The sequence below is a fragment of the Castor canadensis genome, chromosome 1 (genome assembly GCF_047511655.1).
Source record: "Castor canadensis chromosome 1, mCasCan1.hap1v2, whole genome shotgun sequence".
Classification (NCBI taxonomy): domain Eukaryota; kingdom Metazoa; phylum Chordata; class Mammalia; order Rodentia; family Castoridae; genus Castor; species Castor canadensis.
The window spans coordinates 10,051,160-10,065,885 of NC_133386.1; the positions used below are offsets into that span (position 1 = coordinate 10,051,160).

The 14,726-nt window shown below is 41.3% G+C and overlaps 1 protein-coding gene across 11 annotated transcripts in view; it reads right to left on the reverse strand.

Annotated features, from left to right (window-relative positions):
- The window catches only part of Arid1b (AT-rich interaction domain 1B), a 404,160-nt gene that overhangs the window by 25,625 nt on the left and 363,809 nt on the right, over nt 1–14,726 (reverse strand). For 8 of the 11 annotated variants that reach the window (XM_074071680.1, XM_074071697.1, XM_074071715.1 and 5 more), the window contains 4 exons: nt 10,631–10,740; nt 9,760–9,918; nt 3,973–4,182; nt 1,005–1,209 (listed from right to left, as the gene is read on the reverse strand). In XM_074071680.1, coding sequence (XP_073927781.1) covers nt 1,005–1,209; nt 3,973–4,182; nt 9,760–9,918; nt 10,631–10,740 — 684 coding nt within the window. The remainder of the gene's footprint in view (nt 1–1,004; nt 1,210–3,972; nt 4,183–9,759; nt 9,919–10,630; nt 10,741–14,726) is intronic. The other 3 variants (XM_074071705.1, XM_074071719.1, XM_074071726.1) reach the window with 1 other exon arrangement.

Genomic DNA, 14,726 nt, shown 5'->3' on the forward strand with positions numbered 1-14,726 from the left:
ATAGGCCAAGTGACCCAAGTGAAGCATACGATTCCCACCTTACACAGGGACTGGGAGCAGTTCAGCCGAGTGCTCAAGGTCATGAGCTTGAAGCAGCCTTTGTCATGACCACTGGCCAGAAACAGACAGGAGATGGTAGGATTTACATCTGAGTAAAGCCACCATGCAGAACTAAGGATAATGCTCATTTCTTCCCACCTCTAACACCGTGTTTATCAAAATATATGATTTAGTAATTTGAAATGTAAAACCCTCAAGGGAGAAGCAAAGACCAGAAGGAGAGCTGTGAAGAACAGCAGGTCCCCAATAGCAGGTGGAGGGCGGGAGAGATGAAGGCATCATGCACCTGGCTTGCCTGTGAGTGTGGAGGAACTGCCTGTGTACCTAGTCCTCACTTCCAGCCTCTGCCAAAGCTGATGGGCACATACCCCTCCAGAAACAGGGTTCTATGGGCCTTCACCATAGTAGCTGGTGGGATTCACTGAAGTTGAGAACTTGCTGGGCAGGTGACACCAAAAACAAAGCTAACATTTCATGTCATGGTATAAACCATGACAGAAGAGCTTGACAAACTGGCTGTTGTACCCAAGAGTGGTACTGTGCAAGGTGCAAAATACTGGAACAGGTTAACGTGAGTATTAATTTTGTACACAACAAGACAGAATAGTTTTAAATAATAAAGAAACAAAGGTATGTAGCTCAGACTTCCTAAGTCTATTTTGACTACATAAGATAAAGCCAAAGAATGTCTTCAAAGTGCTAACTGCAAACAGCAACATCCCAAGTTTTATTCTCTCTTCCCTACACCCCTGCCAACAGGGTCCAATTACACTGTTAATTAATTAGTTAATTAATTAATTATAACAAAGTGAGACTGCTTCCTTTCCAAGATCCCAGTTCTCCCTTAGCTTTACTTCTGGACTTCCCTGCTCAGCTGTGCATCCTCCAGTTCTGCCATGTGCTGGCCTGGGCTTTTAAGACCCAGCTGTAGAGCTGTCACTTACCAGGAGATGGCGGCTGGAGCTTGGGTTGCTTCTTCGTGTCCCCAGTGCTGAAGACTTCCGGCGGGGGCTCCTCCCCTCGTTCGATCTTGCACTCAAAGGCAAACAGGTACTGAATATACTGCTTTTTCAGGGAGCTTGCTGCGCTGCTTGAAGTGCCAACATTTAGGTTGGTTGCCAGCTCACGCCACTTCTTGTTTTTATTGACCTAGCAAAAAACAAACCAAACCAACCCACCAAACAAAACAAAACAAAAAACCCCAGCAGATTATTGGTTTGCAGCAAAATGGTTTGTTTAAAGCCAGGAGACAAAAAGCACTTAATGTCTTGGTTTATTTATTTATTTTTTCATTTGCCTCTTTTAACTAATGCTCATTACACCCACTTGGTAGTGAACAAACAACATTTACAGTTATAAAACCATTAAGGAACCTGCTGATCACTACATAAAGCCTGCTTGCTAGGGTCTTCTGCTGGCTGCACCACTTAGTGCCTCGCACAGAATCTTACAGGGTGTGGTTCCTTCAGCACTAGAATGGACATTCCTGCTTGTAGCCCCTCAACCTCTAGTTTGGAAGAAAGGGCGTCAAAAATGAATTTAATGGCAACATTGCTTTGCAGCTTAAGTGTCTGAGCACTGATATGAAAAACAATATCCCCTCCAAAAGCTCCCAGCTCCCAGAGTGAGCCCATAACTCTGACTGCATTGTCCTTCCATTATCCTCTCACTGGAGGCTTCTTGTTACAAAGGCAGAGGTGGCACCTGGTGTAAACACAGGCAAGACCCCTTTATCAGCTGTCCCCAAATTTAAGAGTCTAGCCAATGCCACCCCTCCTTTGCTGGGCTGTTTTGCTACTAGCTAGCTCAGCAGCTAGGGCACAGTTTTGTGTGTGCTGTGTAGGACTTTGTACCTCCATTAAGCTGGAGACACTACCATTGCAGGATGGGAGAGGAGAGGAGAGGAGGGGAGAGGAGAGGAGAGGAGAGGAGGGGAGAGGAGGGGAGCGGGGAGGAGAATCTGAGTCCTACAGGGATTGGCCAGTGGGCAGTGAGCAGCAGCACCCCTACAGTCCAAAGCAGACACCATGCATCAAGTAGCCTCCCTGGTTCAATGGCCACCAGAAAAGTCTCTAAAACATTTTTATTGTCAAAGGAGGAGAAAAGGAGAGGGATCCTGCAATGGGGCATTATTTCAGCCTTCTCATTCCTACTTGGGAACAGGTTTTGAAAGATTAAACTCATGAATGAAAGGCTTACAAATAACTCAGAGAAGCTCGTGCCTTTTGATGTCTGCTGTGTTGGGTAGCATAGTAAGGATTAACAACAGTAATTTTTCAGGAAAATATTGAATTTATGGATTCAGAAACTTTCTCAGAAGGCTCTCCATTTACTTAGTACTAAATAGTGTGCAATACACAAATATCTCTTTGGACACTTAATATGAGGCCACACATAATAGGCCTGCAGGCTGCTTCAGAAATGGTCAATAGGGTTATTGAACTCGAGACACCAGGCTTTGAGCTGATCTGGGTGTTGGTACAGCACCTGCCCCCATGCACATCTCATGCCCACTGGTTTGGGCGGATGGCTGGGTATGACACTGCTGCTCATGCATCCCCAGCTACATTGGCTAAGTCAGCAGACTCTTCTCTGCAGATCTAACTTGGTCACACACACTACTGAGACAGGCCAATACAAGCAAGTAGCCAGATAAGAGCTCCACTACTCTGGTTTTTGAGATTGGGATTCTGAAGTCTGTCAGAAGAGTCTAGGTACAGGGAGTCCAGGGACTGAGTGAAGCCCAAGTGCAGAGGAGAAAGGTGAGGGGAGTCAAGGAGGGAAGTCGGGGCGGTGGGGGGGTCCAGTGCAGGAAAGAGAGATGTGTCTGGATCATTCTGTGCCAACCATCTCTCACATGTGGTCTGCAGCACAAAATTTCACATTTGGTTACACAGAGCCTTGAAATTGTAATGATTTCAGCCACAGGCCTCAGTTCCCCCGTGGGAAGGTCAGACATTCAGAGGAAGACCAAGAACAAAGGCTCCTCCTATATCTCCCGAAGTGGCAGCACTGGACTCTTAGATAGGGACCAATGGGGTGCAGGGTGCCTCATTTTGACTGCTTTTCAGACCACTGGAGACCCAGACGGACAGCTTTTAAAAGCTCTCCAAGGGATGAGCACAACTGGGAGATGGAAGAAGAACATTTGGAATCAGACAGAACTTGTCCACTACCTACTTTGAGAGTGTAGCCTGGGCCTACTCCTTACCAATTCTTTGGGGACAGTGACCTGGCCCTTGTGGGTATACAGAAAGATAAAGATGACAGTGAAATATTAACTCACATGTTAGTACCCTTACCTGTTTCTATGACATGTCCACTCCAACTAGACTCCTTACTAAAAATATGATGGTGACTGGGGTGAGCATGGCTAGGGCACAAAATTTAGCAGACACTCCCTCTGGAAGTCAGCAAGTATCGGCAGACACTTGCACAACCCGGAAAATGAGCACTGCCTTGAATTCTGGGTCCTAGGCACCTTTCCTGCCTATTCTGGACTCAGCACTGCCGACAACCACTGACCTGGCCCTTCTACCTGAGGGCGGGCTTTACCAGCATGACTTTATTCCTTTGATAAATTGCTCTGCATAAAAGGAAACAGTGAATTTGATTTGTTATCTGGCCCAGATAATTTAGTCATTAGTAAATACTCTTTGAATCTGTGGCAGACTCCAGATTCTACAGCTGCCAGGGAATCTAAAGAAAGATCCAGTATAAATATCTGGTCTCACAGATGAGGAAACTGAAGTCTGAGTAAATGACCTACTGGAGTTGATGGTACCCAAGAAGGCAACTTTCCTACAGGCTTAGTTCTTCCTTTGTGAGAAAAAAGCCGGATCCGGATATTCAAAGACAGCTGCTCCAAGGCCCTGTCCATAATGCCTCCTTATTCACTCCACTCATTCTTACCTGGGCCAAACCTCCAATCTCCTTGACGCAGACATACAGTCGGAACAGGTCCAGCGGCTTCTTGCCCACTGCAGGCAGACTAGAGACAGGGGATCCCCTCTCTTCCATAAAAGTCAAGTATCGATCAACCCACAGCTTCCTCTCTGGCTCGTTCCCCAGCTCATACACCTTTGTGATCTTCTCCCCAGTAGTGGTGGACGAGCTGGACTTCTAGTGCCAGAAGGAGCGTGTAATAACAGGCATTGGGGGAGGGAGAGGGCAGTGGTAGAGGGAAAGGGAAGAAGGTGAGAGAAAAAGTAATAAGGCAATAAATATAAGACGAGATTAAAAATCTACTCTATCACACAACAATTAGGAATGAAGGCTACTAGTTCAGGCACAAACTATACATTTTCTTATTAAGAATTTACTTTGACTTCAAATAAAAGCCCTCCTCCCCACCCTGCACTTTTAAACACTTAAAAAAAAAAACAAGCCAAGATAAACAAAAGCTGTTTTTAACTTTAATATAAGCGTTGAATCCCAGAAGGCAAGATTTCAATGAAGTCTCATGTCATTTTTAAAAATAAAAGGGTGGGAGCTTAGAGAATGACCACAGTGAATTAAACATTTCACGTGTGGAATCACAGAGCCCCCAAAACTAAACACACTCCTACTTTCCCTTACCAAAACAAGAATGACTAATGTGTGTCGTGAAAACTCTAAATCACATGCAGGCTGATACAGCGCTCCTAAATCACATGTATGGTGTTCGCTGAAAACCACCGCAACTGCAGTGAGGCTCTGAGCTTAAGAGCTATATGCTATAAGAAGAGCGACTTCCCTAGTTATGATTTCCTGCGTCACTTGAGGGCTATGAGATCATTGTTTCCTTAATTTCTAAATCCACTACTTTAGAATCCATGCTTGGCCATAGATGTAGCACATGTATGGAAAAACATAGAGATTTCTTTTTATGTATACATGTTTGCTGTGCCCAGGCAGCTCATCTTGATGCTCTAATCCTCAGTCTTTTATGTATCTGATTGTACCTGACACTAAAATGTCATCCAGAGCCACCCTCTGGGTTATGTGATCTGGATAGGTGACACTTTCAGCTCTGCATAGCCCACCTATATTTCTTTCCCGACTTTTATATTTCTATCTTTGAAACAATATTTGTATATTTGTAATATTTGCAATGCCAGGTTTATTGATAAATCACTGCTAAATTCTCAACAAATACTTCCTTGGAACAAGAATTTATTTCACTTATTCATGCATATTTACTGGGTGACACTGGCAACCTAGGGCCATTATTTTAGATGGTGCTCTTGCTAAGCTGTCCTCTTTTCTATTTCTTTATTGTAATAATCTAAAACATACTGCAAAAATCTAGGGGCTCAATAGCATAACTGCCTTTGAGGTCAGATATTACCCAGCTTCTCAAAGTCACTGCCAGTAAAAGTCATACCTTGAGAAAGGAAGCCTGAGGATGCAACTCTCAGAGCTTATAAAATGGCAGCTTTCCTGCTAACATGTCATTCCCCAAAGAAATTTTGGCTCAAATTTTAAGCTTTAGAATTACTGAGGCATAAAATTTTTATATAAAGTACATAAAAATGGGTGCTACCATTGATATAGATTAAAAAAAATGAAGAATGGTAGAATAAAAAAGTATGTTCATTTAGAGCTGACTTCAGTGTTGAGGTTAAACTTCAAGTCACTTAGAAATTACTTTAGTTAAAAACTTATGTATATGTATTCATACATATCTGTCCATACGCCCATATAATACCCTGATTGTGGGACCATTATACACAAATGATAAATTTTAAAAATTAATTTTCCACATTCAAAGATTATTTGACTAGGAAAAGAAACTGCCCTCAGTCTACACTGAATTTTCATGCTGGAAATACTGCAGAGAAGCCTGGCCATCACTAACAGGATATAGGCAGGTGGTTTCTAAATAGTGGCACCCATTTTTTTCTTTTGGAGAGGCACACTTAAAAATGAATCCAGGGTTTTTCAAATATGAAAATTTGAAATGTAAGAACATGAAGAAAAAAAACAGTATCTCCTATAATCAGTTAAATTATTTTCTTTCTTTCATTTCACTTGTGAAAAACTGAGAAGTAAAGTTTAAGATTCAATTTAAGGATAACAGAAATAAAAACAATCATTTAAACTCAAAATTAGTCTGAATAGTTCCACCTGCCATTTCTGGTTTGGTCTACTCTAAACTGAACTGGGGAATGGATTGGGACAAGAGGAGCACCAGTTCACAGAAATGTTTGCTCCTGCTTTTGAAAGGTGAGGGTTCTCACAACTTGAAACAGACCTAAAAAATGTTTTACCTAGTTTGCCAACATATATTTTAACTTTTGTCACCTTACCTTAACTTGCACTAATTCAATTTGTTCTCCTAAAATTAGAAATATTCAACGAACTCTTTAATAGTTTCATTTTTAATAGAACTTCCCCAAGGCTTTTTTTTGGGTGGGGAGGGGGGAGGGAAGGAGGGGGCAGAACTGGGGTTTGAACTCAAGAGCTCCAAGCTTGCTAGGCAGGCGCTCTACCACTGAGCCATGCCTCCAGCACCCCCCCACCCAAAAAAAAGCCTTCTATGGCATCTTCTAGCCGCAAAATGCTTTTTCATGTAACTGAAGTAGTTACGCCTTACTCTGTGGTAATCCTTCAGGAAGCCTGTTTGATAATCTAAATCAGGTCTCTGTTTTAATCCACCATCACATACTGTGTCTTGCACATGATCACTTGCCTGACATCCACTCTTCCAACTAGAATTTAAGCTTGTCTTGATTCTAAATCAACAACACATCACAGTGTACATTGATGGTCTTTGACAGGTATTTGTTCTGCAAATGCTCACATGGACCAAAGAGGTGTGAGAAGTCTACCAACGTTCAAATAAGAATTAACATGTGATTCAAATATCCTCTTTGTGTGACTTCAATGAGCAAGGTGCTTAGTGAAATGGATCAATCAATAAGATTGGGCTGAGAAAGGAACGTGCTTGCCACAGGAATGTCTCCATTCCTGGGCTCAAGGTTTGCTCACCAGTCAAATTATATTAGAGTCAGGATGTGGGTGTCTGAACAAAGGAAAAGACACAAAAGAAACTTAAGGCCCACACATCTCTTCCTCATTTCTAGACATCAACCAGGAGAGACCCTCTGGACACAGGTCTTTATGACACATTCCACCTACTGATAGTGGGAAAGAGAACCAGCCCTTCAGGAAGACCAGGTAACTTTCACAGGTCACTAAAGACCACCTAGTATTGCTTCAGTGTTGTAAAAATTGTATTCTATTCTTCTAAAACTGTTGGGGAGGCAAGAAAAGGAAGAGAAGTTGCTGAAAATTTACAGCAAGACATTCTTATGGTGCCACAAATGTTTTCCTTGTATACAGTTTAATTAAGCCTACAAGTGCATTTTCTTTGAGCCTTTTATGGAGTTACATTTTAGCAGTCTTCACCATATGCTTGGTAATAAGTATACGTTCATGTGTATGGACAAATGTTTATTTTTGTTTTAGAATGTTTTGTAACAAAACATTTGGTCCATACTATACTGTCAAAGCAACAGCAGCTTTATTATTTTTCCATTGAGGCCTACTGGTAGACAGGCATTATTAGGGACACTATTAAGAGCAATTTCAAGCACAAAGTGAAGTGGTATCTCAGAAGAAGCAGTGAAATATTTCTGAATTGCATGTTTGCAGCGATCTAATAGCAGAGACAGTATGAGGTCCTTCATCACACTCTTCTTTGGCCCTTCCTAAACCACTATTTCATTAAAAAAAAAAAAGTAGCTATCTGCCATGGAAAACACAGCTTCTCTTGTCCTTACCTTACCTAGCACTGGAACCAAAAGTTTGCTTGTAAAATCTTAAACATAAAATAATTTATGATACAGGAAAAGATTATGTATGTGGAAATATTTAGAAAAAAAATTAATGTGCAAATTTCAATTATAACTGTATTATAGAAAATAGGGTTAACATTTTTCTCTTACATTAAGCAGAAAATACAATTTTTTTTCTTTCTTTCTGTCTCCTTTTTTTTTTTTTTTGACAGGGTACTGTATGTGTTTCAGGCTGCCTCATCTTCCTAAGAGCTGTGATTACAGGTGTACCACTATGGCTGGCTAAAAAGTGGTGTGTTTCCTACAGGACTTGCTGACTAGCAAGTTAGAATACAGTAACCATTTTAGTCATTCTTTGTAATTCCTCGATCAGCATGAGCATTTAAACATGTAACATGATCTATTAGTAATCTTTATTTCTAACAAATTCTTAATTTACTATCTTGAGTATTAAAGATTACTATTTTTCACCTCTGAAATCCCTTCCACCCCCGAGCCAATTTACATAGGTTTTTGGAAAGTTATTTGAATTCTACCTGTTTACTTAAGAATATAACTGACTCAAAATAATTTTTCCTATTATAAATAGAAAAGGGAAAAACAAAACAAAACAAAAAACCAAGGTGGGTTATGGGGAAACCCCTTCTGTGACGTTGGCTGCCTTCTGAGACTCAAAGCAAATAGCACAGATATCAGAATGAAGGAGTCACTCTCCCTTCCCCTGGTTTTGCTGTGCCCATCTAGAAGCATTTCACTTCTCATCTTGGATGTTGCAAAATTGGAACACATGTACAGGGGAGGAGAGAGTGCAGAGAACCCTTCCTTACTCTGAAAAGGAAAATGCTGGTTATACCAGAGCTCCGTGTAAATTTGACAAACAATCTGCTACAACAACCAAATCTTCAACCCAGCAGGCTCTATCTATTTAACCAGGTGAGTGACGACAGCAGCCTCCTTTCAGAGTTTGACTAGATTGCCAGATCCCACACAGCCAGGGTCTTCTTTCCATTACTTTTCCTAAGCTGTGTTCTACACCTCATCAGCTTACAGAAATTAGCATGTTAATTAAACCTTCTTGGCAACTAATTGCATGTTAAGACTTTTTTTTTTTTAAACAACTCTTAATTTCCTATATGAACATAAAGGTTTCTGTGGCACATTACTCTCTTCTATGGAGCAAAATTGATTACCTTACAAGCAAAATAAAGGCCCGACTCTTTGGTCAGAAGGACATTAAGGCTCACAGAATCCTTTGATGTGCACATTACCATCATGGTTATTTACGTGCCATATAGAAACCAACACTTATTTCAAGATTACCAGCACTCTTGTGCTGGATGCCATTTTTCCATCTCAACTGACTCCAATGCAGGTGTATGCTATTAATCTGAAAATTCACACACACTAGCATTTCTCTAACCTTGTTGTTAATTTCAGACATATGATTTGAAAATGAAATAGGGCTGATGTTGCCAAACCATACTGCCTTTATTTCAGGCAAGCAGTTTTCAAGTAAGCTGTTTTAGATGAATAGCCCATGACAAACTTAAGTTAGGGGCCAATGTGCCATTCGGTCCATGGCTACTACTAACTCCCCTGTGGATGGAGAAGCAGCTCATCTGAGACTCCTCCGTGTGTGTCCAACATAGTTCCCTGGGAGGAGTCTGTGTCCAGTAGCACCTGGGCATCTGTGTGCAGAGGCACTTAATTGTCACAGAATAGCTGGCATTATCAGAAACCACCTCTAGGATGCATGCAAACTTTACTTATTTCATTACTAATGCAATTATTTGTAAAGAAAACCTTTCCATGGATCAATAATGAAGAGTCTTATAAAACAAACATCAAGCAAGCATTAAAGTATAATCAATTATCCAAAAACCCCCAAAAACCAAAACAAACAACCAGAGCCACTTACAGGGCTTGATGGAGTCTTTGGCCAGCCTGGGCTGCTAATGCTATCACTCTCATCTCCATGAAAGGAGGAGATGCTAGCAGAGCTGGGGGACATTGGGGAAGGGACTGGCAGGTTGCCTGGGGTTGGGGGCTGAGATATACCCTGAGAGCTGTAGCTATCCTGTGGTAGAGGAATAAAAAAAAAAAAATGACAAAGGTAGGGCAAACTTTATTTGAAATAACAAAAAGTACATCCAGTTTGACAGACTAATTATATATAGATATATAATATATATCATATATATACAAAGACATGTTCACACACACACAAAACCACACATGTATAAAGGTATTAAAACAACATTCTTAATTAGTATGACTGGTAAGTTTGTTGGATGCCGGATAAGGCCATGAAGCCCCCATGCTTACTTCAAGCTTACATGGAATGCTAAGCATGGATTACCCCTTATGAAAGAAAGGAAAAAAAAAAAGCTGTTCACCTTATTTATCAAATAAGGCAGGAAAGCAAAATATTAAGTATGCTGTTGTTGCTGAGGCGGCCAAAACAGGAAGCTATAAACTGAAGGCAGAGAAAACGGCTGCAAGTATCAAAACCAAGCAAGATCCCTTACTTCTCCCCACCCCAAAGCACTTCTCTCAGGTGGGTCTTGTCCCTCCACCCCCCACCCTCAACCATGAGTTAATGCCGTAAGAACTAGTAACTTTCAGACCCACACCATGAAGGGGGTGGGGAAAGAAAAGACGACTGTAGACATGTTGCACACAATGAAGGCATGCACAAGAAGAGACAGAGAAAACAGTGTAGCCAACACCAGTGAAGAGGTAACAGCAGCTTTGGCCAGGCAGCACCCATTACGTGCAGGGGGAAATACCTTTGACTTGCTCTCGAGCTGTGGAGTGCCTTCTTCTTTGCCGTCTGCTTTGAGAGGCATGGGTAGTTTGGATTCACCAGGAGACATCATATCTGCAAGACCCATAGATGCTAATCGAAAACAGGAGAAAGTCAGAATTATACATATGATTTGTTAGTCTGTGCGCCTGCCCATGCCACGTGAACTACTATGTGAAGCATGGGGCGCTTGAGTGTCCCCTGAAGAAAGAAAAGTGAAATGGTAACTTGAACTATATTGAACTATAGTGACTTGTGAAATATGAACAGAATTACTGTTCAGAACATTTTTTGTTAAAAAAAAAAAAAAAGACTGTCACCCTGTATGTTCAAGACCCAAACCATGAAAGGTCAATTTATTTATTACAAAATTATTATAGCTTTAAAACAGTGGCAACAAGTGGCAACAACTCTAACATTTGAATTGCCCATCAGGTGTTGGAAGCAAATGCTGGGTGTCTGGATTCTTCTACCTAGCTTGTACAGGGGTTAGTACGTTAATTTCCTCAGTTCAAATAATCTATAGTTTGCAAAACTGTCTGGTATTTCATTCAAATATCTTACTCATTACACATGGCCTAGTCTACAGTAAGGGAATACAATCATACAGATGACTTAAAATAAATCTGGGGGGAGGGACTGGATTTGTAGCTCAAGTGGTAGAACACCTGCCTAGCAAGTGTCCAGCAAAGAGTTCAAATCCTAGTATAAGAAGAAGGGGAGAATTCCTAACTATTTTGCAATGGTGTTGGTGTTCCTTTAGCCTGGTCAACAACCCTCCATAGCAGTTCAAGAGCCAATTCAAACACCCATAGTGGCTTCAGAGCCAATCCACGCATTCCATCTCTGGGCTCAGAAATGCAATCAGCTCCATCTAGGCACTAGATAAAGGTTCATTGAGAGCAATTTATTTACACACATTTATTGCAGGTACTAATAGACACAGGTAAACAATATGGATTTCAATTTCTTTTTAAAGGAAGAACAAGGTAATAGCAGGGGTCAATGTAGTTATCCAGGGAATAATAGCTGAATTTCTGCAGAACTCCAAGCTGGAGGGCTGTGAGGGAGACACCAAACACGTGCATGAAAAGTGGAGGGAGGCAGAGGCTGGGGAGGGAGAAGAAAAGGCTCGTAAAGGAGTGGAAGCCAGAGAATTCTCCTGTCAAGACAACATAAACCCAGTTTCATGAGCAGGACCCATTTTACACTGAGCAAAGGCAAGTGCTGCACCTACTAGGCGAGGGTCATGGAGTACAATGTGCCAGAAAAAAAGAAAAAGGAAAAAAATGCATTAAAAAAGGCTCCACAGATTGCCCACTACAAAATGATTACTGCACATATTCATGTATTACTATGTTTTAGAAAATAATTAGTTTTAATTACAGCAGTGAGAGAATGAGCAGGCTCTGGTGAATTAGCTGGCAAGCTCTGTGGTGCTAATTTGTTAATATCGTTAGCATCACTGCAGGTTGAGACCATAGGTCCTGCCAAAAAAGCCCACCCTGCCACGTGCCCATGAGTTTGCAGTAGCACACTTGATAATGTGCTCTGAAATCCTGCGTTTCCAAGGGGGCATTGGCTGGCCTTTCAGAGCCCATTTGCAGCCCAGTCAGCCCTTAAAGTCATCACAACACACACAAATCATAATTGGGATGATTTCCTTTTTTCAAATTACTTTCAATACGTAGACTTTAAGAACTGGAACAAAAAGCTTTTTCAAGTGATGCAGCTGCAGAGAAAAATCTATTGGGATCAGCTAAAAATGCTGTTATTTTTGTGAATGTGTGAAACCTCAAAAAAGCAGCTGAGAGATATTACACCAAGACAGCTTGTTCAAAGTAGTGGATTGCTTTTGTGCAGCTTTCTCTCTGGGGCCTAATAAGATAGGAATTAGTAAACCTGTATACTTAAAAACACCCCTTTTAGAATAGAAGGATAAAAAAGCAGCTCAAGTGTGAAGAGAGGGGCTTGTGTATGAAAGTCCACACATCCTTTTCGGAGTGGGTTCACAGCAGTGACAGTCAGTGCAACTCAGAGAAAGTGTGAAGATCATGACATGTGGCTTCTGTAAGTCCTGCTTCCCCAACAGTGAAAGTTTACAGTTTTGTCAGTACTTATATGTTATGTCTGAATATGGTTCCAATAATAGGAACTACAATGCCACATTTATGCAATAACTGTGTTAATGTACATAAAAGCAATTTTTAAGCATAAAGAATTTGGCTAATATGTATGATAATTAGTGATAATTTATGCTGATTTAAAAATCAGACTTATTGTGGATTAAGAATATACATTTGGTTCCCCAAATTTTTTCCTTCTCTATTATATATTTTAAACTAGACATTTTGGGTAAATATAAAAACTGTTAAAAATTGCATTGCTCTTTTACTTTGAGCGGTAAATAAGGGTAGAATATAGAGTCATAGTTTTACTAAGTACCTCTTTCTGACAATGCAAATTCTATTTTACTAAGTGGATCACAAGGTCTTTCCTTACTGTGGCTTTTACTATTCTTTTTTGTTGAAATGCTTATTTTTGCTTCTTACCAGAATTTTCAATGAATTACTGCAGAGAACCATATACCTCCCTGGCAATGGTACTCTAAGGGCAGTACTTTTTCCTTTTTTCTCAGAAAGGAACACCACCTCTATTCTAAGGATGTGTGAAATTGTGCTACTATTCTTTCTTCTACCGACACCAGGAATCCAGCATGGAAAGTTCACTCAAACAAGGGGTGGCCAGGAATCTGTAACATAAGTGAGGTCTGAGTGCTGTAAACACACTTCAAGCACAAGGCTTTGGCCCCACCACTGAAATTTAAGAGTTCAAGTGATTTTTTAAAAGCAAGTGTGGGTCAAGGTCCTAAGGCAGCCACTCTTCCCTAGTGTGGTCCCCCTACAGGGCAGCAGAGTCATTCCCAGATGATAAAACAGGATCAGAAACATGCTGTCCTTGTCATGGTAATATCCCATATTCTGCAAAAATATTTAATTGCTTGTTTTTAAATGCACAAAGGGTTTATCTAATTGTGTACACTGATAGATGTTCATGATGGTTTTTCTCACATGGTAAAATACAAAGTACGTGGATAACGCAAAACACACAGCAGATATGAAATGAACCGAGGGACACAGTTCCTTCTCTCTGGACAGCAAGGCCCTCAGACAGACCCTGAAACTTCCCTACTCAAGAACTCCTTGGGGAAGGGGAGGTGCCCCTGCCACGCACAGCCACTCCAGGAGACCAGCAAGGCTTTCCAACGCATAGAGAAAGCCAGGCCACCTGCAGTCTGGCGCACTGAATGTCTTTCAGCAGCATCTTAGAATGCATGTCCCCCAGCTTAAGAGTCTAGGTGTCATAATTTATCAAGTTCTTTGTTTTTTTTTTTTTTGGGGGGAGCAGCAATTCACCTAAAATCATGAACTGAAAGCAAACACTCTTTTGTATCACACTACTAGACAACTGTCAGCAAGGGTGCTAAGGACCCCAAGCTTCCAGTGTGGAAGATCCTAAAGTCCCAAGAGAACAGCTAATCTACACATTCTAGGCAGTTTTGTAAATCTTCTAAATTTTAAAACAGCAAATTATCTGGGCAACAGCTGGTACTAATACCACACCAAGCTGGCAGCAGTTCTGCCAGGTGACTGAGAAATTCCTCCCATCTCCAACTCTCCAGCTTTGGCAGGCACTGTGGAAATGACCTGAAGACTAGTGAAGAATGCAGACTCCTGGCCCTCAGAGACTGTGATGGTGGCCTGGGAGTCTGTAGCTTTAACAAGCATTCCAGAAGTAGGGTCTTACATTTGGGTAGCATGTAAGACTGTGGGTAGTAAGTTGGCTTTTTTCTTTGTAAAGTGGTATGAGAGCTCATATGCCTGAATAGGTAGGCAATTAATAGAGCACTTTGAATTCAGGATTGAGCAATGCTCAGTCAGCAGAAAGACTCAGTACTAGAATTTGAGCAGGGGTCCGTGTGAGAGGCAGGCTCCACCCAGCAGGCTGCTCTTTTGCTATCTACAGGATACAGTGGTGGAAGTGCTCTGTTTTGTAAAGTGGCTTCTAGTGAGGCAAAC